This window comes from Ictidomys tridecemlineatus, chromosome 10 (genome assembly GCF_052094955.1).
Source record: "Ictidomys tridecemlineatus isolate mIctTri1 chromosome 10, mIctTri1.hap1, whole genome shotgun sequence".
Classification (NCBI taxonomy): domain Eukaryota; kingdom Metazoa; phylum Chordata; class Mammalia; order Rodentia; family Sciuridae; genus Ictidomys; species Ictidomys tridecemlineatus.
In genome coordinates this window covers 115,977,928-116,002,007 of record NC_135486.1, presented here as the reverse complement: position 1 = coordinate 116,002,007, position 24,080 = coordinate 115,977,928, and the positions used below count along the sequence as shown (strand labels likewise).

The 24,080-nt window shown below is 54.5% G+C and overlaps 2 protein-coding genes and 1 long non-coding RNA gene across 3 annotated transcripts; 1 reads left to right on the top strand and 2 right to left on the bottom strand.

The window, feature by feature from the left end:
* Positions 1-1,707: 1,707 nt before the first annotated feature.
* LOC144367634 (uncharacterized) lies at positions 1,708-5,021 on the bottom strand. The gene is made up of 2 exons (XM_078024721.1): positions 3,688-5,021; positions 1,708-1,876 (listed from the first exon to the last, which is right to left on the bottom strand). The coding sequence occupies exons 1-2, from the start codon at positions 5,019-5,021 to the stop codon at positions 1,708-1,710; spliced, it is 1,503 nt and encodes a 500-aa protein (XP_077880847.1).
* An 869-nt stretch (positions 5,022-5,890) lies between these two features.
* On the top strand, positions 5,891-17,361 carry LOC120887540 (uncharacterized). The gene is made up of 4 exons (XR_005730830.2): positions 5,891-6,229; positions 15,973-16,233; positions 16,396-16,515; positions 16,625-17,361. It is a non-coding gene; the product is annotated as an uncharacterized LOC120887540 (long non-coding RNA).
* LOC144367285 (uncharacterized) lies at positions 7,111-11,832 on the bottom strand. The gene is made up of 4 exons (XM_078023017.1): positions 10,355-11,832; positions 8,842-9,199; positions 7,283-8,766; positions 7,111-7,127 (listed from the first exon to the last, which is right to left on the bottom strand). Exons 1-4 carry the CDS (start codon positions 11,730-11,732, stop codon positions 7,111-7,113), a joined length of 3,237 nt encoding a protein of 1,078 aa, XP_077879143.1. The 5' UTR covers positions 11,733-11,832.
* Positions 17,362-24,080: the final 6,719 nt, after the last annotated feature.

Sequence of the window (24,080 nt, the reverse complement as noted above, 5' to 3'; positions counted from 1 at the left end):
GGGCTCTCAGAGGATGATGAGGCTGTGCTTGCTGCAGCTGGGCTTCCCGTGGTTCTGGTGAACCCCTCAACTGTGGCTTGGGAAGCACCAGTGGGCAGTGTGGTGTGTGCCACCCTTGAGCTGCTTGGCATGGTTGTAGCTGCATCAGGTGGGGCTGTGGTGTGGCTGCTGTCAGGTGCCCCTGTGGTGCGTTCTGACCCTGGGCTGCTTGGCAAGGTGGTAGATCCTTCAGCCACTGGAGGGGTTTGGTGGCTGTCCGATGTGATTGTTGTCTGTGCTAAATTTGAGCTTCTGGGCAAGGTTGTTGATCCCTCTGCTGGGGCCGAGGTCTGGGAGCTCTGAGGTGGTACTGTCACGTGAACTGTGTCTGTGCTGCCTAGAAGAGCTGTGGAACCACTTACCAGGGCTGTGATTTGGGAGGTGTCTGGTGACATTGCTGTGGGTGCTGAACCTGGGCTGCCTGGCAAGGGTGTGGACCCTTCAGTCAGGAGGGTGGATTGGGAGCTCCTGGTGGTCACTGTGTGGAGGGCTGATCCAGTGCTGCCTGAGAAGGTTGTTGGCCCCCCAGAGGGCAGCGTGGTTTGGTGGGTGTCTGAGGGCGTGGGTGGGGGTGCTGACCCTGGGCTGCTTAGCAAGCTTGTAGATCCTTCATCCCTCACTGTGGTTTGGGAACTCTCTGATGGCAGGGGAGTGACAGCTGACCCAGGGCCCCAAAGAGAGGTTGCAGATGCTCCAGTGGAGACAGAGGTGTGGGAGCTGTCGGAGGTCATGGCTGTGCTCACAGCAGGGCTGCCAGAAGGGGTGGTTGGTCCTGGAGTCAGGACTGTGGCCTGGGAGGTGTCTGGTGACACCTCTGTGGGTGCAGAGCCTTGACTACTCAGCACAGTTGTTGATGTTTCAGGCAGGATGGTGAACTGAGAAATCACGGTTGTCACTGAGCTGTGTTCAGAAGCAGAGCTGCCTGGGAAAGGTGTAGATCCTTTAGACACCAACATGGTTAGGGGACTGTCAGATGGGGCTGCTGTGCTTGTGGACCCTGAGCTGCTTGGCGAGGTTATAGTTGCCCTAACTGTCCCCGTGGCCTGGGAGCTCCCAGATGGCAGTGTAGTGAGGGCAGACACAGGGCCAATGGGGGAGGCCGTGGATGCTCCAGTTAAGACAGTGGAGTGGGGGCTCTCAGGGGATGAGCCTGTGCTTGCTGCAGCTGGGCTTCCCGTGGTGCTAGTTAACCCTTCAACTGTGGCTTGGGAAATACCAGTGGGCAGTGTGGTGTGTGCCACCCCTGAGCTGCTTGGCATGGTTGTAGCTGCATCAGATGGGGCTGTGGTGTAGCTGCTGTCAGGTGCCCCTGAGGTGCGTTCTGACCCTGAGCTGCTTGGCAAGGAGGTAGGCCCAGGTATGGTCTGGGAGCTGTCAGCTAGCTGGGTCGTGTGGGCTGAACCAAGGCTGGGCTGGAAGGCCGTGGATCCTTCAGGTAGGACGGTGGCTGGGACGGTGTCTGCTGGCTCTGTTGTGTGAGCTGAAGCATGGCTGCTGGGGAATCCTGGAGATGTGTCCTTTGGAACTGTGCTTTGGGAGTTTTCAAATGCTGACACTGGGCTGCCTGACAAGGTCATTGATCCTTCAGACGTGGCTGAAGTTTGGAAGCTATAGGGTGGTGCTGGAGTGTGTGCTGAACTTGAGCTACTTCCCAACATTGTCCATCCTTCAGATATCACAGTGGTTTGGGAGCTCTCTGTCGACATCACTGGGTGTGCTGAACCTGGGCTGCTTGGGAAGCCCGTGGATCCTGCCCCCAGCTCTGGAGTTGGGGTGCTGTCTGATGGCAGTGTAGTATGGGCTGATCCAGGGCTGCTCAGGAAGGTTGAGAATCCTCCTGTGTGGACAGTAGTTGGGGACCTGTCAGGTGACACTGCTGTGAGTGCTGAACCTGAGCTGCCTGGCAAGGGTGTGGACCCTTCAGTCAGGAGGGTGGATTGGGAGCTCCTGGTGGTCACTGTGTGGAGGGCTGATCCAGTGCTGCCTGAGAAGGTTGTTGGCCCCCCAGAGGGCAGCATGGTTTGGTGGGTGTCTGAGGGCATGGATGGGGGTGTTGACCCTTGGCTACTTATCAAGCTTGTAGATCCTTCATCCCTCACTGTGGTTTGTGAACTCTCTGATGGCAGAGGAGTGACAGCTGACCCAGGGCCCCAAAGAGAGGTTGCAGATGCTCCAGTCGAGACTGTGATGTGGGAGCTGTCGGAGGTCATGGCTGTGCTCACTGCAGCAGGGCTGCCAGAAGGGGTGGTTGGCCCTGGAGTCAGGACTGTGGCCTGGGAGGTGTCTTGTGACACCTCTGTGGGTGCAGAGCTTGGACTACTCAGCACAGTTGTTGATGTTTCAGGCAGGACAGTGAACTGAGAGATCACGGTTGTCACTGTGCTGTGTTCAGAAGCAGAGCTGCCTGGGAAAGGTGTAGATCCTTTAGACCACAACATGGTTTGGGGGCTGTCAGAGTGTAATGCTGTGGGTGCTGACCCTGAGCTGCTTGGCCAGGCTGTAGGTGCATTAACCGTCCCCGAGGGCTGGGAGCTCCCAGATGGCAGTGTAGTGAGGGCAGACACAGAGCCACTGGGGGAGGCCGTGGATGCTCCAGTTAAGACAGTGGAGTGGGGGCTCTCAGAGGACGTTGAGGCTGTGCTTGCTGCAGCTGGGCTTCCTGTGGTGCTAGTTAACCCCTCAACTGTGGCTTGGGAAGTACCAGTGGGCAGTGTGGTGTGTGCCACCCCTGAGCTGCTTGGCATGGTTGTAGCTGCATCAGGTGGGGCTGTGGTGTGACTGCTGTCAGGTGCCCCTGTGGTGCGTTCTGACCCTGGGCTGCTTGGCAAGGTGGTAGATCCTTCAGCCACTGGAGGGGTTTGGTGGCTGTCCGATGTGATTGTTGTCTGTGCTGAATTTGAGCTTCTGGGCAAGGTTGTTGATCCCTCTCCTGGGGCTGAGGTCTGGGAGCTCTGAGATGGCATTGTCACGTGAACTGTGTCTGTGCTGCCTGGGAGAGCTGTGGAACTACTTGCCAGGGCTGTGACTTGGGAGGTGTCCGGTGACACTGCTGTGGGTGCTGAACCTGAGCTGCCTGGCAAGAGAGTGGATCCTTCAGGCAGGAGGGTGGATTGGGAGCTCCTGGTGGTCACTGTGTGGAGGGCTGATCCAGTGCTGCCTGAGAAGGTTGTTGGCCCCCCAGAGGGCAGCATGGTTTGGTGGGTGTCTGAGGGCATTGGTGGGGGTGCTGACCCTGGGCTGCTTAGCAAGCTTGTAGATACTTCATCCCTCACTGTGGTTTGGGAACTCTCTGATGGCAGGGGAGTGACAGCTGACCCAGGACCCCAAAGGGAGGTTGCAGATGCTCCACTGGAGACTTTGGTGTGGGAGCTGTCAGAGGGCGTGGCTGTGCTCACAGCAGGGCTGCCAGAAGGGGTGGTCGGCCCTGGGGTCAGGACTGTTGCCTGGGAGGTGTTTGGTGACACCCCTGTGGTTGCAGATCTTGGACTACTCAGCACAGTTGTTGATGTTTCAGGCAGGACGGTGAACTGAGAGATCACGGTTGTCACTGAGCTGTGTTCAGAAGCAGAGCTGCCTGGGAAAGGTGTAGATCCTTTGGACACCAACATGGTTTGGGGGCTGTCAGATGGCACAGCTGTGCGTGCTGACCCTGAGCTGCTTGGTGAGGCTGTAGATGCCTTAACTGTCCCCGTGGGTTGGGAGCTCCCAGATAGCAGTGTAGTGAGGGCAGACACAGGGCCAATGGGGGAGGCCGTGGATGCTCCAGTTAAGGCAGTGGAGTGGGGACTCTCAGGGGACGAGGCTGTGCTATCTGTAGCTGGGATTCCCGTGGTGCCAGTTAACCCTTCAACTGTGGCTTGGGAAGTACCAGTGGGCAGTGTGGTGTGTGCCACCCCTGAGCTGCTTGGCATGGTTGTAGCTGCATCAGGTGGGGCTGTGGTGTGACTGCTGTCAGGTGCCCCTGTGTTGCGTTCTGACCCTGGGCTGCTTGGCAAGGAGGTAGATCCTTCAGGCCCAGGTGTGGTCTGGAAGCTGTCAGCTAGCTGGGTCGTGTGGGCTGAACCAAGGCTGGGCTGGAAGGCCGTGGATCCTTCAGTTAGGACAGTGGCTGGGGCAGTGTCTGCTGCCTCTGTTGTGTGAGCTGAAGCAGGGCTGCTGGGGAATCCTGGAGATGTGTCCTTTGGAACTGTGTTTTGTGATGCATCTGTTACATGTGCTGAAACTGGACTGCTTGGCAAGGTTGTTGATCCTTCAGGCTGGACAGTAGACTGAGAGCCATAGAGTGGTGCTGTGGTGGGATCTGAATGTGGGCTTCCTGGGAATGTTGTGGATGCCCCAGCCACGGCTGTGGGTTGGGAGCTGTCTGTTGATACCGCTGGGTGTGCTGAACCTGGGGTGCTTGGGAAGCCCGTGGATCCTGCCCCCAGCTCTGGAGTTGGGGTGCTGTCTGATGGCAGTGTGGTATGCGCTGATCCAGGGCTGCTCAGGAAGGTTGAGGATCCTCCAGTGGAGACAGTAGTTGGGGAGCTGTCAGGTGACACTCTTGTGGGTGCTGAACCTTGGCTGCTTGAGAATGTGGTTGACCCTTCAGAGAGGAGGGTGCTTTGGGATCTCTCAGATGGGATGGTCGTGTGTGCTAAATAGGAGCTACTTGGCAAGGCTGTAGATCCTTCTGCCGGGGCTGAGGTTTGGGAGCTCTGAGGTGGCACCGTTGTGAGGGCTGTGCCTGGGAAAGTAGCACCACTTGCCAGGACTGTGGACTGGGAGCTGTCAGGTGACAGTGCTGTGGGTGCTGAACCTGAGCTGCCTGGCAAGGGTGTGGACCCTTCAAGTAGGAGAGTGGATTGGGAGCTCCTGGTGGTCACTGTTTGGAGGGCTGATCCAGTGCTGCCTGAGAAGGTTGTTGACCCCCCAGAGGGGATCGTGGTTTGGTAGGTGTCTGGGGGCACTGATGGAGGTGCTGACCCTGGGCTGCTTGGCATTAGTGTAGATCCTTCAGGCACCCTTGTGGTTTGGGGACTGTCAGATGTGACTGTCATGTGTGCTGAATTGGAGCTGCTTGGCATCATAGTAGATCCGTCAGCCAGGACTATGGTGTGAGAGGTCTCAGGTGGCACTGTTGTGTGCGTTGTGTCCGGGCTGCCTAGGGAAGTTGTCGATGGCCCAGGCAGGGCTGTGGTTTGGGAGGTGGCCATTGACCCTGCTGGGTGTGCTGAACCTGGGCTGCTTGGGAAGCCTGTGGATCCTTCAACCAGCCCTGGGGTTGGGGAGCTGTCTGATGGCAGTGGAGTGAAGCCTGACCCAGGGCTGCTTGGGGAGGCTGTGGGTGCTTCAGTGAAGAGAGTGGGGTGGGAGCTGTCAGAGGACATGGCTGTGCTGGCTGCAGCTGGGCTGCCTGGGGCAGATGTTGTTTCTACACCCAGGACTGTGGTTTGGGACCTTTCAGGGGGTACTGTGGTATGCTCTGAAGCTGAGCTGCTTGGCCAGGTTGTAGACACGTCAGGCAGAGCTGTGGTTTTGGAGTGGTCAGATGACACGGCTGTTTGGACTGAACCAAGGCTGTTTGGGTGTGTTGTTGCTCCTTCAGGCAGGACTGTGCTGAGTGCGGTGTCCAGTGGCACCTTTGTGTGTGCCGAACCTGAGCTGCTTGGCACGACTGTAGATCCTTCAACCAACCCTGGGGTTGGGGAGCTGTCTGGTGGTGATGAAGTGAATGCTGATCCAGAGCTGCTTAGCAAGGCCGTGGACCCTCCAGACTGCACTGTCACTGGGGAGCTCTCCGTGGGCTCTGCGGTGTGTGCTGGGCCTGAGCTGCTTGGCCTGGCTGTAGACACGTCAGGCCGGACTGTGGGCTGGGAGCTGTCAGAGGCCTCTGTGGTGCGCTCTGATCCTGGGCTGCTTGGAAAGGAAGTAGAGCCTCCCAGCACCCGTGTGGTTTGGGGGCTGTCAGACAGCTGTGGAGTGTGGGCTGAACCAGGGCTTTTCTGGGAGGCTGTGGATCCTTCTGGAAGGACTGTGACTGGGGAGGCGTCTGCTGGTGCTGTCGAGTGAGCTGCTTCAGGGCTGGTCTGGAGGCTGGTCTGTCCTTCAGTCTGGACTGTGGTCTGAGAGCTGTCTGCTGGCTCTGCTGTATGTGCTGAAGCAGGGCTGCTTGGAAATCCTGAAGATCTTTCAGGGGAAATTGTGGTTGGTGAGCTGGGAGACGTCTCTCTTGTGGGTCCTGATCCTGGGCTGCCTAAGGAAGTGGCTGATCCTCCAGAGAAGCTGGTGCTTTGGGGACTGTCAGATGTGACTGTCATGTTTGCTGAATTTGAGGAGCTTGGCTGAGTTGTTGACCCCTCTGTCTGGATTGCAGGTTTGGGGCTTTGAGATGGCACTGCTGCGTCTGGGCTGCCTGGGAGAGCTGTGGAACCACCTGCCAGGGCTGTGGCTTGGGAGCTGTCAGGTGACACTGCTGTGGGTGCTGAACCTGGGCTGCCTAGCAAGGGAGTGGATCGCTCAGGCAGCAGGGTGGACTTGGAGCCTCCAGTGGTCACTGTGTTGAGTGCTGATCCAGTGCTGCCTGTTGTAGGTCCCTCAGAGGGCAGCATGGTTTGGTAGGTGTCTGAGGGCACTGATGTGGGTGCTGACCCTGGGCTGCTTGGCAAGCTTGCAGATCCTCCAATGCTCACTGTAGTGTGGGAAGTGTCTAGTGGCAGTGAAGTGACTGTTGAAACAGGGCCCCTTAGGGAGGTTGTAAGAGCTCCAGGAAAGAGAGTGGCATGCGAGCTGTCAGATGTCACAAGTGTGTGTGCTGACCCTGGGCTGCTTGGCAAGGAGGTAGATCCTTCAGGACCAGATGTGGTGTGGGAGCTGTCAGCTAGCTGGGTCGTGTGGGCTGAACCAAGGCTGGGCTGGAAGGCCGTGGATCCTTCAGATAGGACAGTGGCTGGGGCGGTGTCTGCTGGCTCTGTTGTGTGAGCTGAAGCAGGGCTGCTGGGGAATCCTGGAGATGTGTCCTTTGGGACTGTGCTTTGTGATGTATCTGTTACGTGTGCTGAAACTGGGCTGCCTGGCAAGGTTGTTGATCCTTCAGGCTGGACAGTAGACTGAGAGCCACAGAGTGGTGCTGTGGTGGGATCTGAATGTGGGCTTCCTGGGAATGTTGTGGATGCCCCAGCCACGGCTGTGAATTGGGAGCTGTCTGTTGACACCACTGGGTGTGCTGAACGTGGGCTGCTAGGGAAGCCCGTGGATCCTGCACCCAGCTCTGGAGTTGGGGTGCTGTCTGATGGCAGTGTGGCATGGGCTGATCCAGGGCTGCTCAGAAAGGTTGAGGATCCTCCTGTGTGGACAGTAGTTGGGGAGCTGTCAGGTGACACTGCTGTGAGGGCTGAGCCTGAGCTGCTTATTAAGGTGGTGGATCCTCCAGCCCTCACAGTCTGGGAGCTGTCTGATGGCAGCATAGTGGGGGCTGGCCCAGGGCTTGTTGGGGAAGCTGTCGATGCTTCAGTGTAGAGAGTGGGCTGGGAGCTGCCCGATGGCATCAATGTGCTCACCACACCTGGGCTGCCCTGGGCGGTTGTCCCCCCTTCAGCAGGGACTGCGGTGTGGGAGATATCCGTGAGCGCTGTGGTTTGGCCCACACCTGAGCTGCTTGGCAGGGTGGTGGCTTCCCGGGTCAGAGCTGTGGTTTGAGAGTTATCAGTTGGCACTGTTGCTTGTGCTGACTTGGGGCTGCTTAGGAAAGTGGTTGACCTTTCATCTGGGAGTGTGGCTGGGGAGCTGTCTGGTGGCGCCCTGGTGTGTGCTGATCCAGAGCTGCTTAGCAAGGCCGTGGACCCTCCAGACTGCACTGTCACTGGAGAGCTCTCCGTGGGCTCTGCGGTGTGTGCTGGGCCTGAGCTGCTTGGCCTGGCTGTAGACACGTCAGGCCGGACTGTGGGCTGGGAGCTGTCTGAGGCCACTGTGGTGCGCTCTGATCCTGGGCTGCTTGGAAAGGAAGTAGAGCCTCCCAGCACCCATGTGGTTTGGGGGCTGTCAGACAGCTGTGGAGTGTGGGCTGAACCAGGGCTTTTCTGGGAGGCTGTGGATCCTTCTGGAAGGACTGTGACTGGGGAGGCATCTGCTGGTGCTGTCGAGTGAGCTGCTTCAGGGCTGGTCTGGAGGCTGGTCTGTCCTTCAGTCTGGACTGTGGTCCGAGAGCTCTCTGCTGGCTCTGCTGTGTGTGCTGAAGCAGGGCTGCTTGGAAACCTGGTAGATTCTCTGGTTGGAATAGAGGTTTGTGAGCTAGGGGATGTCACTATTGTGGGTTCTGACCCTGGGCTGCTTGGGAACACGCTTGGTCCTTCAGAAAGGGTAGTTCCTTGGGAACTGTCAGATGTAACTGTCACATGTGCTGAATAGGAGCTGCTTGGCAAGGTGGTAGATGCCTCTTCCAGGGCTGAGGTTTGGGAGCTGTCAGGTGACACTGTTGTGGGTCTTGAACTTGAGCTGCTTGGGATTGGTGTAGATCCTTCAGACACCAACGTAGTTTTGGGGCTGTCAGACAGCATTGCTGTGCGTGCTGACCCTGAGCTGCTTGGTGAGGTTGTAGATGCCTCTTCCAGGACTGAGGTTTGGGAGGTGTCAGGTGACACTGCTGTGGGTCTTGGACTTGGGCTGCCTGGGAAAGTTGTAGATCCCTTGGACACCAACGTGGTTTGGGGCCTGACAGAGGGCTCTGCTGTGCGTGCTGACTCTGAGCTGCTTGGCAAGGCTGTAGGTGCCTTAACTGTCCCCATGGGCTGGGAGCTCCCAGATGGCAGTGTAGTGAGGGCAGACACAGGGCCAATGGGGGAGGCCGTGGATGCTCCAGTTAAGACAGTGGAGTGGGGGCTCTCAGGGGATGAGGCTGTGCTTGCTGCAGCTGGGCTTCCCATGGTGCTAGTTAACCCTTCAACTATGGATTGGGAAGTACCAGTGGGCATTGTGGTGTGTGCCACCCCTGAGCTGCTTGGCATGGTTGTAGCTGCATCAGATGGGGTTGTGGTGTGGCTGCTGTCAGGTGCCCCTGTGGTGCGTTCTGACCCTGGGCTGCTTGGCAAGGAGGTAGATCCTTCAGGCCCAGGTGTGGTCTGGGAGCTGTCAGCTAGCTGGGTCGTGTGGGCTGAACCAAGGCTGGGCTGGAAGGCCGTGGATCCTTCAGGTAGGACGGTGGCTGGGACGGTGTCTGCTGGCTCTGTTGTGTGAGCTGAAGCAGGGCTGCTGGGGAATCCTGGAGATGTGTCCTTTGGAACTGTGCTTTGGGAGTTTTCAGATGCTGACACTGGGCTCCTTGGCAGGGTTGTTGATCCTTCAGACGTGGCTGAAGTTTGGAAGCTATAGGGTGGTGCTGGGGTGTGTGCTGAACTTGGGCTACTTCCCAACATTGTCCATCCTTCAGTTATCACAGTGGTTTGGGAGCTCTCTGTCGACACCACTGGGTGTGCTGAACCTGGGCTGCTTGGGAAGCCTGTGGATCCTGCCCCCAGCTCTGGGGTTGGGGTGCTGTCTGATGGCAGTGTAGTATGGGCTGATCCTGGGCTGCTCAGGAAGGTTGAGAATCCTCCTGTGTGGACAGTAGTTGGGGAGCTGTCAGGTGACACTGCTGTGGATGCTGAACCTGAGCTACCTGGCAAGGGTGTGGACCCTTCAGTCAGGAGGGTGGACTTGGAGCTCCTGGTGGTCACTGTGTGGAGGGCTGATCCAGTGCTGCCTGAGAAGGTTGTTGGCCCCCCAGAGGGCAGCATGGTTTGGTGGGTGTCTGAGGTCATGGATGGAGGTGCTGACCCTGGGCTGTTTAGCAAGCTTGTAGATCCTTCATCCCTCACTGTGGTTTGTGAACTCTCTGATGGCAGGGGAGTGACAGCTGACCCAGGGCCCCGAAGGGAGGTAGCAGATGCTCCAGTTGATTCAGGGGTGTGGGAGCTGTCAGAGGGTGTGGCTGTACTCGCTGCAGCTGGGGTGGTTGTAGATCCCACAGCCAGGACTGTGATTTCAGGGCTCTCAGCTAATATGGTTGTGAGAGATGAACCTGTGCTGCTTGGAAATATTGTAGTGGCTTCAGAGGAAGTTGTGGTTTGTGAGCTGTGAGGTGTCACTCTTGTGGGTTCTGAACCTGGGCTGCTTGAGAATGTGGTTGACACTTCAGACAAGAGGGTGCCTTGGGAGCTGTCAGCTGTGACGGTCCAGTGGGCTGAATGTGAGCTGATTGGCAGGGTGGTTGACCCCTGTGTTTGGACTGCAGTTTGGGAGCTCTGAGGTGGCACTGTGGTATGGGCTGCATCTGGACTGCCAGGGAGAGCTGTAGAACCACTTGCCAGGGCTGAGGTTTGGGAGCTGGCAGGTGACACCGTTGGGTGTGCTGAACCTGGGCTGCTTAGGAAGCCTGTGGATCCTGCACCCAGCTCTGGGGTTGGGGTGCTGTCTGATGGCAGTGTGGCATGGGCTGATCCAGGGCTGCTCAGGAAGGTTGAGGATCCTCCTGTGTGGACAGTAGTTGGGGAGCTGTCAGGTGACACTGCTGTGAGGGCTGAGCCTGAGCTGCTTATTAAGGTGGTGGATCCTCCAGCCCTCACAGTCTGGGAGCTGTCTGATGGCAGCATAGTGGGGGCTGGCCCAGGGCTTGTTGGGGAAGCTGTCGATGCTTCAGTGTAGAGAGTGGGCTGGGAGCTGCCCGATGGCATCAATGTGCTCACCACACCTGGGCTGCCCTGGGCGGTTGTCCCCCCTTCAGCAGGGACTGCGGTGTGGGAGATATCCGTGAGCGCTGTGGTTTGGCCCACACCTGAGCTGCTTGGCAGGGTGGTGGCTTCCCGGGTCAGAGCTGTGGTTTGAGAGTTATCAGTTGGCACTGTTGCTTGTGCTGACTTGGGGCTGCTTAGGAAAGTGGTTGACCTTTCATCTGGGAGTGTGGCTGGGGAGCTGTCTGGTGGTGCCCTGGTGTGTGCTGATCCAGAGCTGCTTAGCAAGGCCGTGGACCCTCCAGACTGCACTGTCACTGGAGAGCTCTCCATGGGCTCTGCGGTGTGTGCTGGGCCTGAGCTGCTTGGCCTGGCTGTAGACACGTCAGACAGGACCGTGCGCTGGGAGCTGTCAGAGGCCACTGTGGTGCGCTCTGATCCTGGGCTGCTTGGAAAGGAAGTAGAGCCTCCCAGCACCCATGTGGTTTGGGGGCTGTCAGACAGCTGTGCAGTGTGGGCTGAACCAGGGCTTTTCTGGGAGGCTGTGGATCCTTCTGGAAGGACTGTGACTGGGGAGGCGTCTGCTGGTGCTGTCGAGTGAGCTGCTTCAGGGCTGGTCTGGAGGCTGGTCTGTCCTTCAGTCTGGACTGTGGTCTGAGAGCTGTCTGCTGGCTCTGCTGTGTGTGCTGAAGCAGGGCTGCTTGGAAACCTGGTAGATTCTCTGGTTGGAATAGAGGTTTGTGAGCTGGGGGATGTCACTATTGTGGGTTCTGACCCTGGGCTGCTTGGGAACACGCTTGGTCCTTCAGAAAGGGTAGTTCCTTGGGAACTGTCAGATGTAACTGTCACATGTGCTGAATAGGAGCTGCTTGGCAAGGTGGTAGATGCCTCTTCCAGGGCTGAGGTTTGGGAGCTGTCAGGTGACACTGTTGTGGGTCTTGAACTTGAGCTGCTTGGGATTGGTGTAGATCCTTCAGACACCAACGTAGTTTTGGGGCTGTCAGACAGCATTGCTGTGCGTGCTGACCCTGAGCTGCTTGGTGAGGTTGTAGATGCCTCTTCCAGGACTGAGGTTTGGGAGGTGTCAGGTGACACTGCTGTGGGTCTTGGACTTGGGCTGCCTGGGAAAGTTGTAGATCCCTTGGACACCAACGTGGTTTGGGGCCTGACAGAGGGCTCTGCTGTGCGTGCTGACTCTGAGCTGCTTGGCAAGGCTGTAGGTGCCTTAACTGTCCCCGTGGGCTGGGAGCTCCCAGATGGCAGTGTAGTGAGGGCAGACACAGGGCCACTGGGGGAGGCCGTGGATGCTCCAGTTAAGACAGTGGAGTGCGGGCTCTCAGGGGATGAAGCTGTGCTTGCTGCAGCTGGGCTTCCCGTGGTGCTAGTTAACCGTTCAACTATGGATTGGGAAGTACCAGTGGGCAGTGTGGTGTGTGCCACCCCTGAGCTGCTTGGCATGGTTGTAGCTGCATCAGATGGGGCTGTGGTGTGGCTGCTGTCAGGTGCCCCTGAGGTGCGTTCTGACCCTGAGCTGCTTGGCAAGGTGGTAGATCCTTCAGGCCCAGGTGTGGTCTGGGAGCTGTCAGCTAGCTGGGTCGTGTGGGCTGAACCAAGGCTGGGCTGGAAGGCCGTGGATCCTTCAGGTAGGACGGTGGCTGGGACGGTGTCTGCTGGCTCTGTTGTGTGAGCTGAAGCAGGGCTGCTGGGGAATCCTGGAGATGTGTCCTTTGGAACTGTGCTTTGGGAGTTTTCAGATGCTGAAACTGGGCTCCTTGGCAGGGTTGTTGATCCTTCAGACGTGGCTGAAGTTTGGAAGCTATAGGGTGGTGCTGGAGTGTGTGCTGAACTTGAGCTACTTCCCAACATTGTCCATCCTTCAGATTTCACAGTGGTTTGGGAGCTCTCTGTCGACACCACTGGGTGTGCTGAACCTGGGCTGCTTGGGAAGCCTGTGGATCCTGCCCCCAGCTCTGGAGTTGGGGTGCTGTCTGATGGCAGTGTGGTATGAGCTGATCCAGGGCTGCTCAGAAAGGTTGAGGATCCTCCAGTGGAGACAGTAGTTGAGGAGCTGTCAGGTGACACTGCTGTGGGTGCTGAACCTGAGCTACCTGGCAAGGGTGTGGACCCTTCAGTCAGGAGGGTGGACTTGGAGCTCCTGGTGGTCACTGTGTGGAGGGCTGATCCAGTGCTGCCTGAGAAGGTTGTTGGCCCCCCAGAGGGCAGCGTGGTTTGGTGGGTGTCTGAGGGCGTGGGTGGGGGTGCTGACCCTGGGCTGCTTAGCAAGCTTGTAGATCCTTCATCCCTCACTGTGGTTTGGGAACTCTCTGATGGCAGGGGAGTGACAGCTGACCCAGGGCCCAAGGAGGTCACAGATGCTCCAGTGGAGACAGGGCTGTGGGAGCTGTCAGAGGTCATGGCTGTGCTCACAGCAGGGCTGCTAGAAGGGGTGGTCGGCCCTCGGGTCAGGACTGTGGCCTGGGAGGTGTCTGGTGACACCCCTGTGGGTGCAGAGCTTGGACTACTCAGCACAGTTGTTGATGTTTCAGGCAGGACGATGAACTGAGAGATCAGGGTTGTCACTGAGCTGTGTTCAGAAGCAGAGCTGCCTGGGAAAGGTGTAGATCCCTCAGACACCAACGTGGTTTGGGGACTGTCAGATGGGGCTGCTGTGTGTGCTGACCCTGAGCTGCTTGGCGAGGCTGTAGGTGCCTTAACTGTCCCCATGGGCTGGGAGCTCCCAGATAGCAGTGTAGTGAGGGCAGACACAGGGCCACTGGGGGAGGCCGTGGATGCTCCAGTTAAGACAGTGGAGTGTGGGCTCTCAGGGGATGAGGCTGTGCTTGCTGCAGCTGGACTTCCCGTGGTGCTAGTTAACCCTTCAACTATGGTTTGGGAAGTACCAGTGGGCAGTGTGGTGTGTACCACCCCTGAGCTGCTTGGCATGGTTGTAGCTGCATCAGGTGGGGCTGTGGTGTTCTTGCTATCAGGTGCCCCTGTGGTGCGTTCTGACCCTGTGCTGCTTGGTAAGGTGGTAGATCCTTTTTTCGTGTATGAGGTCTGGAAGCTGGCAGGTGAAGATGAGCTGTCTGAGGTGGCTTTTGATCCATCACTGTTGGAGCTGGTACTGGATCCACTTGTATATGATGTAAAAGTAGAATATGTTGTAGACTCTGGATTGAGAATAATCAGAGGAGATACATATATTATGAATTTTTCATTTTTCTTGTCTCTCATTCCTGCTGGGCTGAGGCATAGCTCATGACAGTGACTCTGGCCTGTCCTTTTCAGTGTCCGGAACATTCCTTTTGCTCTTCACATTCTGTCCTTTACAAGTCACATTCTTGCCTTACACCCTCTGGCTTTTACTCAGTCCGATGAACACCCACCTCCATTCTTTACTTCTCAAACTCCCTTCTAACCCAGCGTTTGCCGCTAACCTCCCAGCAACAGGAGAGCTAAGGTGGTCACCTGTGACCATGCAAAATTTTTCTCAGTGTCCTTTCTCCCTAGATACATTTGCATACATGAGGGCTAACCACCCTCCCCAGAATATCAGCGCCTCTCTCTGGCCACTCTGTTGTCTCCACCACTGAATTCCGAGAGCTCTCCTCCCCTAGGGTCCACATTAGTGGGCCACCATGTGGAAGTATGAGGGTTAGACTTGACCTGTGGCCAGAGGGCGTATCCATCCTCTCTGTCACACCGAGAATGTGCAGCTGTACATTGAGGACAGTTTTTCTATGTCAAGTGAGAACATCAACCCTGGGTCCTCTTCATCCTGCCCATGTAATGCGTAAGGTGGGGTGCAGACAGGACCTTTAGCCCGAATGTGCCATCAGTCTAGGGGTGACTAGGAATTATACAGGATGGCACACAGGGGACATCCTCCCAAGGGCAGGGCACAGGACCCCTTGTCCCTACTGTCTGACCCTCCCCTGTCCAGAGATGCCTTAGAACTATGTGTCTGTCACCTCTGAAGAGAGCCAACCTCATTCCCTTGCAGAGGGCACTGTGGCCATCCTAGGGCAAAGGCACCCTCTGCTACCTGTGACAGCCTTGTTTTCACAGGGTCCTGAAAGAGACAGGACAGAGTGGGGGCGGGGGCAACAGTAGAACAGTCCTGTCAATGAAATCAGTAGTTCTGGATCCAAGGTTTTGCAAAACATCCGGAGAAGAGGACTATCAAATCCCTAGTTAATGAAGTTGAGGTTGAAGGTGCAATAGTGCCTCAGATTTTTAGAATTCTAAATTTCCTTTTTTTTTTTTTTTTTTTTTTTGCTGCTGGACTCAAACCCAGGGCTTGGTGCATACGAGGCAAACCCGCTGCCACAGAGACCCACCCCAACCTTTTCTGAAGTCAGTAAATACGTTTCCTTCAGCCCCATCATCTCTAATGAGCTAAACTTTGTCTCATTTGACATAAAGGAAATGGGGGCGCTGAGCTTGGGTAGGTAGAGAGTCGGAGAGTGAGCTCACCCAGAGGCCACCGCGGCCCTCACCTGCCCTTGAGCACCCCTCGTTCCTGCTTCCACTCGACCAATTGCAGGTGACCACAGGCACCATGCCAGGCCCTGGGGTCAAAGACAAACCAGCCCCCACCCCTCCCTGGGGTCCTGGAGCCCTGGGTCAGTGAGGAGGTAGGAGAGGCCCATGTGAGGAGCCAACAGGAGTCCTTAGAAGGAGAGGGCCAGTCCCTCTGCCTGTTGTTAAGGAAGGACTCTAGGAGGAGGTCAGATGTAAGCTATTGTGTTTTCCTTCTTTATTAAAAAAAAAAAAAAAAAAAAGCTGTTCTTGGATTTACTCATAAATTTTACCGGACTTCTTGGGTCATAAAAGTAGAACATGTTTGTTGTGACAAGTCAAACAATAAAAAGTTATATAAGAGCCGTTTATGGCCCTCTTCTTAACCGACTCACAGGAATGAATAGGGGTGAGGAAAGGTGGCACTGATTGGCTGTCAATCACACTCCCGCCCTCAGCCCCACCCTCCAGGACCTAACACAGTTAAAATTCAGTGCTTTTGTGACGGCCTCGGCGGTGCCTTTGCCTCTCTGGGCTGTAAACCCTGAGAGTACAGCGCGCTCAGCCCTGTCCGACCCACCCAAAGTGAGAACTTCTTAAATAAGTGAGTCAGCGAGTTCCTGAAAATCTGCCAGGCCCCTCCTCCTCCTTGCCGAATGCCATCTTGGCACTGTACAGAGCAGACGTTGCCAGTTTCTCATTTTTTTCTTTTTTCATGTTTCTTTTGCAGTTCTGGGGACTGAAGCCAGGGCCTCTCATGTGCCAGGCAAGCACTATGCCATGGAGCCACACGCCTCGCCCGAGACACTGCCATTTCTAGCCTACCTAGGAATGGAGGTTCTGCGGGTAGAAAACTCCCAGGGTCCGTTGGCTAGTAGGACAGAAAGCCAGGCACATGCTGAAGCTGGATTTCACTTTTAGTACAAAGAAAGAGTTCAGGGAATAGAGAAGAGGAAGGGAAGGGTGTCGAGCTGAAGGAACAGCATGTGAGGTGCGTTAAGAGTGTTCCCTGCATGTCTGGGATGGGGCTAGGCACTGAGTAAGGGCAGAGGGAAGGACGGGTTGGGCACAAACCCCAGCCTGAGGGTGGGGCTTGGACTGGGCTGAGCAGCAGAGAAGAACATTCAGCAAAAAGCCATGATCTCAACTTAAGGCTGTGCCCTGGAGACTGTGAGAAGATGCAGAGGCAGGGAGACCGAGAAGCCATGACTGTAACATGGTGGGCCACTGAGGGACCCAGGAAAACAGGAACGCTCTGTGGAATGCAGGAGAGGTGCGCTCCAGGCAAACCTGTGCTACCTTTTGTGATTATTCCTTCATTTTGTTACTATTGGGTCTGTCCTTAACCATCCAATTAATTCTCTATACAATTGTCTTCTCAGGTCATGCTGAGCATTGAGTGACCGAATATGTCCATTTCATCAAGCTTTCCTTCCTCTTTCTAGTCTCTGATCTCCCCACCACCATGCCCAAGGCATCACCAAGCCCTCAGTGTCCTCTGCTCCTGTGGCTTTTCTCTGCTCGATGTCTAAGGGGAAATCCCAAACTAAAGTCTTGGGCTCTGCCACCTGCCACCCTCTGCCAAGCAAGCACTTTCATGCCAGGGCTCTCCCACACGCTCCTGGGAGGGACCGAAGGTGCCCTGGACAAAGACACTCAGACCCAGCCCAGCCCAGGATTCTGTGGCAACAGCGCCCCCTAAGGACAAGGCGAGGCAGGGGAGGCTGTCCTCCCCAAGGTCAACCTCAAGGTCAAGGATGCTCTGCTAAAAAGGCGAGCAAAGGAAAAAAGCTCATCTTCTCTGCAAAGAAATCCAAGTGGTGGACAAGCCTGTGAGAAGGAAAAAATAAATAAGCTTCACCAGGAAGCAAAGGTGTTCCAAACAAAACAAGACACTATTTTTTACCTATGGAATCACCCCAAGGGTAATAACAGCTTCGGACTTTAACTTGGTATCACGTGTCTAAAGAATAAGTTTGGGGGCTGGGGATGTGGATCAAGCCGTAGCGCGCTCGCCTGGCATGCGCGCGGCCTGGGTTTGATCCTCAGCACCACATACAAAGATGTTGTGTCTGCCGAAAACTGAAAAATAAATATTAAAATTCTCTCTCTCTCTCTCTCTCTCTCTCTCTCTCTCTCTCTCTCTCTCTCTCTCTCTCCCTCTCTCTTAAAAAAATTAAAAATAAAAATAAAGAATAAGTTTGAAAGATGCATCAGAGACCTTAGGATCAGGAATATAATTTTAAGGGTGCCATCTCTAGCTGCCTATCCTAGAGTAATCTATGCAGGTGTAAAAGACTTTATACAAAAGTGTACATTGCATCATTCTTTATTATTGTGATAACCTGGGGTAAACATATCCAAAACTGAATAGAAGACTGTGGTATTCTACAAAATGCAATATTAATCAGTCATTAAAATATAAACCACTGGACTCAGGGTGCAGCTCAGAGGTAGAACACTTGCCTGGCATATACGAGATTCTGGCTCCAACCCCAGCACAGCAAGAATAAAAAATAAAAAAACACAGCTGGACATGGTGGTGCATGCCTATAATCCCAGTGGCTCAGGAGGCTGAGGCAGGAAGATCTTGAATTCAAAACCAGTCTCAGCAACTTAGCGAGGCCCTAAGCAACTTAGCGAGAACTTGTCTCTAAATACAAAAAGGGGCAGAGGATGTGGCTCAGTAGTTAAGTGCCCCTCAGTTTAATTCCTGTTACCAAAATAATAATAATAATAATAATAAAAAAAATTAAAAGCACAAATAAATAAATTTTCTACAAAACAAATATAAATACACACTTAGAAATAAACAAAAATGTTAACAATGTTTATTTGAGCTGCAGGTTTAAGAGAAATGTTCTTTTGTTTTTTTATATTCTCTAAATATACCACAACAAATATGTGTTCATGTTACTGATTGATTGATTGATTGATGGTGTTGCTGAGTATGGAACCCAGGGTCTTGGACATGCTAGGCAAGTACTCGACCACTGAGCTATAATTATATATTATTTATATATTTTTATATATTATTTATACATATTATATATTATTTATATCTATTATGTATATTATTTATATATTTTTTAACTGAGAAATTAACCCAGGGGCACTTTACCATCCCAGTCTTTTTTATTTTAATTTTGAAACAGGGGCTCACTAAGTTGCTAAAGGTCTTGCTAAATTGATGAGGCTGGCCTCGAACTTGTGGTCCTCCCAAGGCACTGGGATTACAGGCATGCGCCACTGCGCCCAGCCCCATGTAATAATTTTTATGTATGTATAAAGGAAGCCAGGTGTGGTGGGGAAGGTCTATAATACCAGCGACTTGGGAGGTGAGGCTAAGGCAGGACGATGGCAAGTTCAAGGCCAGCCTGGGCAACTGAGTGAGACCTGTTTCAAAATTAGAAATTTAAAAAGGCCTGAGGATGCCGCTCAGTGGTACAGTCCCTGGGTTCAATCCCAGTCTCTCTCTCTCTCTCTCTCTCTCTCTCACACACACACACACACACACACACACACACAGAAAGGTGCATACATGAAAAGTTTAGACTTTTAAAAATGTATGTTAGGGATGTGCAATACTACTCCTTGGAGAATCCATGGAAAATCACCCACAATAGGTGATTCCCAAGCTGGGGGTTGTCCAAACTTTTATAGTCAAAACACTTAACAGAATTATCCATTTGCCATGCGAGAGCCCAGAGGTCAGGGAGTTGCGGCCAGCACACCTGCTGTTGAGACAACCTGGTAGTCAACACCCAGGACCCTCCTGCCCAGTTTGCAGTTGGTGATGCTTCTCCATTCTACATAAATTTGGTTTTTTCTCTTAAAAAAATTTGGTTTTTTCTCTTATTTAATTACCGCGGCTGGTTTGTGGTGCTGATCTTTCACATCACGGCGTATTGGGGGGAGAACATTAGAAGGCACTGTGGGGACAAGATGTCTGAAGACTTGCTGAGCTATGGGACTCTCCCTCCTGCCACCTCCAAAACATATTTCTGCATTGGGGTCCACAGGGCGGCCCCCCTGAAGAGCCAGTGGTGCTGTGGGAAGTTCCTGAGGTGTGTGGAGTGGGAAGCTCCAGGTGTCACCAAGCCCAGCTGCTACCTACTACGCAGCTGTGTGACCTGGGACAATCCAGAGAACCTCTCTAAACTTCCATTTAATTTCCCCCTAGAAAATGTATGTGTGGGGGATGTGTGTGGGGGGGATGTGTGTGTGTGTGTGTGTGTGTGTGTGAGTGTGTGTGAGTGTGTGTGTGTGAGTGTGTGTGTGTGAAAGAGAGAGAAAGAGAGAGAGAGAGAGAGAGAGAGAGAGAGATGACGTCTGCCCTGACCACCCTGCTCACTCTAGAATGGTCTAGCATATTCTACAGTCTGGAAAAGTTGGGGCAGTGGGATGATCTTGGTCATGAAGTCCCAGGTGCACCTTCAGCCCTGCCATGTGTGAACTTGGTGGCTTGGGTCATTCACGCTTTGCAGAGTTGCAAGCAGAGTAAAACAGTGCCACCCTGGCTCTTTCCCACCCCCTGCACAATCACGGCAAGTGGACAAGCTTTCTGACTTTCTGGTGTCGGCAGGTATTGTGTCCCTTGCTCCTGCCTACTCCCTCCTTAAAGCAAGAACCACCTGTTGCCACCAGGTACAGTGTAGTGCATTGAATAGTGTCCCCCCCACACACCATCCCATAAAACGTGTTCACATCCTAAACCCAGGTAGCTGTGAATGTGACTTTGTTTGAAAATAAGGTCTTTGCAGGTGTAATTAAGTTAAAGATTTCAAGATCAGATTTAGGGTGGGCCCTAAATTCAAACACTTGTGTTCTTACAAGAGGACACCGTTCCCATCTCATTAAATCTACTATAAACTTTTTATTCATCCTGCCTTTTCAGAACCCTGGCCAAGGTGGAGCTGGAGAGAGATTTCAGGGGAAGACTGAAGGCAGAGATTGGAGTGACGGTTCCATGAACAAAGGAACACCAAGGAGTCACCAGACACTGTAAAAGACAAAGAGCCCTTGAGGGAATATGACACTAGAGAGACCTCAATTTCAGATTTCCAGACTCCACAACTTAAGAGAATTAAAAAATCCGTTTTTTTTTTTTAACCACTGAGTTTGGGATCATTTGTTGTAGCAGCCACAGGAAACTCATACTCACAGAGATCCCCAGTTCCAGCAAATTGTAAGGAATGTGGGCTCTGGAGACAGAAGACTTGTGTTCAAGCCCTGGCTCCTTCACTTCATGGATGGATAACTGAGAGCAAATTAATGATGATCTCTGTGCCTCAGAGTCCCCATGAACAAAAACAGAATTGATAATGGGACCCTTCTTCTAATACTGTTGTAAAAGTTAAATGAAATAGCAGATATTTAGAACAGTACCTAGCACAAAGTAGACCCTCACTGAACATCAGAAAGTTTTAATATTAATATTAACCAGAGTCAGCATGGCTTCCCCTGTTTGCTGTTCCCTGGGGCATCTGCTCATCAGTATTCCAGTTCTCTCCATAGCTATGTATGGCTTGGTTAGTTCTATATTTATTGAAAGCCTTTGAGCATCTATTAATCCTTCCTGCCAGCAAATGGGAGGCTGAGGCAGGAGGATCCCAAGTTTGAGGCCAGCCTGGGCAACTAACTTAGTGAAACCCTCAGTGACTTAGCAAGACTCTGTCTCCAAATTTAAAAAATAAAATAAAAAGGGCTAGAGATGCAGTTCAGTGATAAAGGAACCCTGGATTCAATCTGTAGTATGAAAAAAAAATTCTTCCTGTACTACTCCCCAGTAGCCACCAGACCTAAATGCTACCTCTCCCTGGAGCCTGGTGGTCCAGCAAAAGCAGCCTCTGAACCCCAGGCTGCACCCCTACCCCAATTCCAGCCTGGGCCTCCCTCAGCTTCAGCACCACAGGGGGCTGTGGCTCACTGCGCTGTTCCCATCTCATTAAATCCACTATAAACTTTTTATTCCTACTGCTTTGTCCACAGCACCTGCCCAGGCTGAGCTGGCCCTCGGTCCCCGGTGTTTGCCGAATGAGTAAGTTTATGACTCAGGTTGGGAAGCAGCACTTCCTTTTCGGGGCTCGGAATTCACATTACATGGGGTTCAAAGGTTGCCCCTTGTCTCTTGTGAGAAATCCATTCTCACCTCCAGCACATCCTTCCTGATTTTGTAGATGGGGAACATTTTTACATCCACCTCCACCGGTCTGGTCCCTTCAGACCCCTGCCCCAGCCCCTCCAGGATCGACACTCTCCCCTGCTCCATGTCACCCAAGGAGCTCCCCTCCCCCCACACCTTACTACAAACACCTTGAACTTCACGTCCACAAAACAGACCTTGGGTTGTGACCCTCATGTTTATCCCTGGGACTTTCTGGAATTCTCTGATGGAAAATGGAGAATTCCTGGCTGTGTCCCCCTCCCCGGAGGCCCTAGGACAGCTTCACCAGAAACCCCATGCTCATCCCAAACCCAACAGGCTCAACTTTAGACACTTGTTATCCACCATCAAGAGGCTCCTGCCCTCCCAGTCGACAGAACCATCCATCTGGGTGCCCCCACAGCCCTCTACCAGGGAAGCCTCCATTCCCTGGAGACTGGGTGGAGCCGTCCTCTGCCTTCCAGGTGGCTCCTCTCTGTGCCTCTCCACAGGCCTCTGATGCCTGTCTGCCCCATGGCAGGGATGTCCCCAGCCTGGCTCAGCCCACACGGGTTCCTCTGGTATCTAAAGCCTCAGCCTGGCTCTTCTGTTCCCACCACCCACAGATGACCCAACACCACAGCGCTCGCCCCCACTGAACACTCGCTCTGCCTGGCACACGCCCCCTCCTCACCTCCCGGGGCCTCCCTAGGCCTTGGTCCCCCCACAGCCACCGGAATGATTTCCCCAGAGTCTCACTGAGGTCTTCTTCCCCCCAACTGTCTGCTTATCCAAAACCTCATCAGTTCTCACAGAGAGTAACCAGAAGGGGGGACAAAGTAGAAAGGAAAGGAAACTACCGACCCCCCAACTCCCACAGCGATCCCTGGCCTGACACCTGAGCTGCTCCCTGAGGACCCAGAACCCATGCCTAGGGGGAGGGAGCAGGGTGCAGAGGACCCACCCAGGAGGGACGCAGGCACAAACCCAGGGTGTGTGGCCCCCAGTAAGTCACTCACCCTCTCTGGGCCTGTCTCCTCCTTGTCCTGACTTCCCTCCACATCCATGTGAGAATCATCCCAGGAGCTGCCCCTGGGAAGTGGTTCTGGAAAGAGCAGCGCCCTCTGCGGGGAGGGCCCCTGGGTATGGGCAGGCCCCTGAATCCCCCTCAGCAGCCCCCGTGCCTGGCCTCACCCTCCAGACGGCCCTTGGCACTTGCCGTAGACAGATGTTCTCCTGGCTCTTTGCACACCCATGGCTTCACTCGTGTTATCGTTTCAACCCAGTTTTAAGCACTGGGGGGACATGGGCTTTGGTCGGTTGGGGTTTCCCGTGCCTAGCTGGGTAATGAGCCTGGTTGGGCCCCTCATCATCCACCCACACATCACCTCGTCCCGCCCCTCAGATAACCTGGCCAGAGGGATGTCCTGTACCACACTGGGCCGGGCCTGGGGAGGGACAGGAGGACCCTTCTTAAGAGAGACCCCCGCTCGCAGCTTCCTCCTCTTGGTATGTTAACTGGAAGTGAATGGACCTGGTATTAATGTCCTCTCATAATGTCCTTAAATCTCCAAGGTCCACCAGGTCCTTGCTCCTCTCTCCTCGGCTTACGGGGAGGGGGAGGTCTGTCAGGGCTTGTTGGCCTGAGGAGGCCCCTAAGGCCTTGGGACTTCCTGATGGCCGCCCCGCAGGGCTCTAGATACCCCACCCCACATTCCGCAGCCCACTCCCTGGCCTTCACTCAGGCCCCCCTCTTCCTCCTGGGACCTCACTTCTCCTCCTCTCAGCCTTCCCAATTCCATGAGAGCTCTGCCCTCCCTTGAGGGAATCAGAAAGTATATCCTGAACAAGCAAAACCAGCTTGTCACTAGTCACTTCCCAGACATGACTGTGGCCAGGCTCAACAAGAACCCTCCAAAGCCAGCCTCTAACCACTTCTAACAGCCCACCCACCATCTCTAATGGTCATTTCCACCTTTCCCAGGTGTACCTGCAGCTCCTCCCAAGTCAAGTGGGGAAGCTGCCAGATGCCTCCCAACACCTTCCCTCCCTGCCAGGGCCAGGAGCTTCTGAGGTGCCTCTGGGAGGCTTGGAAACACCCAGGTTTCCAGGCAGGGCAGCCCCGAGGCTGAGGGCAGAGAGCACCGTGGATGTGAAGAAAGAGCCCCATCCTCTGGAGAAGGCCAGAGAGCAGCAGGGACGGCTCCCAGCCACACCCCAACTGGGGCTGCCTTAGCCATCAGCTCCAGGACCACAGGACGCACTCCCTCCTCTGCACCTACAGCCTCTGCAGGGTCCCTTTAGCACCCCAGAGGCAGGATGAGGACACAAGGTGGAAGGACAGAGGGAAGCCAACCACCTGCGGCTCTGTCAGAAGCCGGGAAGCACCAGGCTGGGTCTCACTCACCTACTGTTACTGCTGTTGTTGAAGATGAAGGGCTGATGGGCGTCAAGAGCTGGAGAGCCAGCAGCAGGACCCAGGTCACCAGCATCTCCCGGGCTGTGCGCCCCTGGCTCCAGGATCTTCCCTCTCAGGAGAGGGGCCAAGAAATGAGAGCCTCCCAAGGAGGGAGCAGCTATAAAAAGGACCCTGGAGACCTTTGCCTTGGGGAAGGACAGCGCCTGACCCAGGGTGGGGGCAAGGTGATGACACGGGGTGGGTGACACACAGTGACTACAGGGAGTGGGCTAAA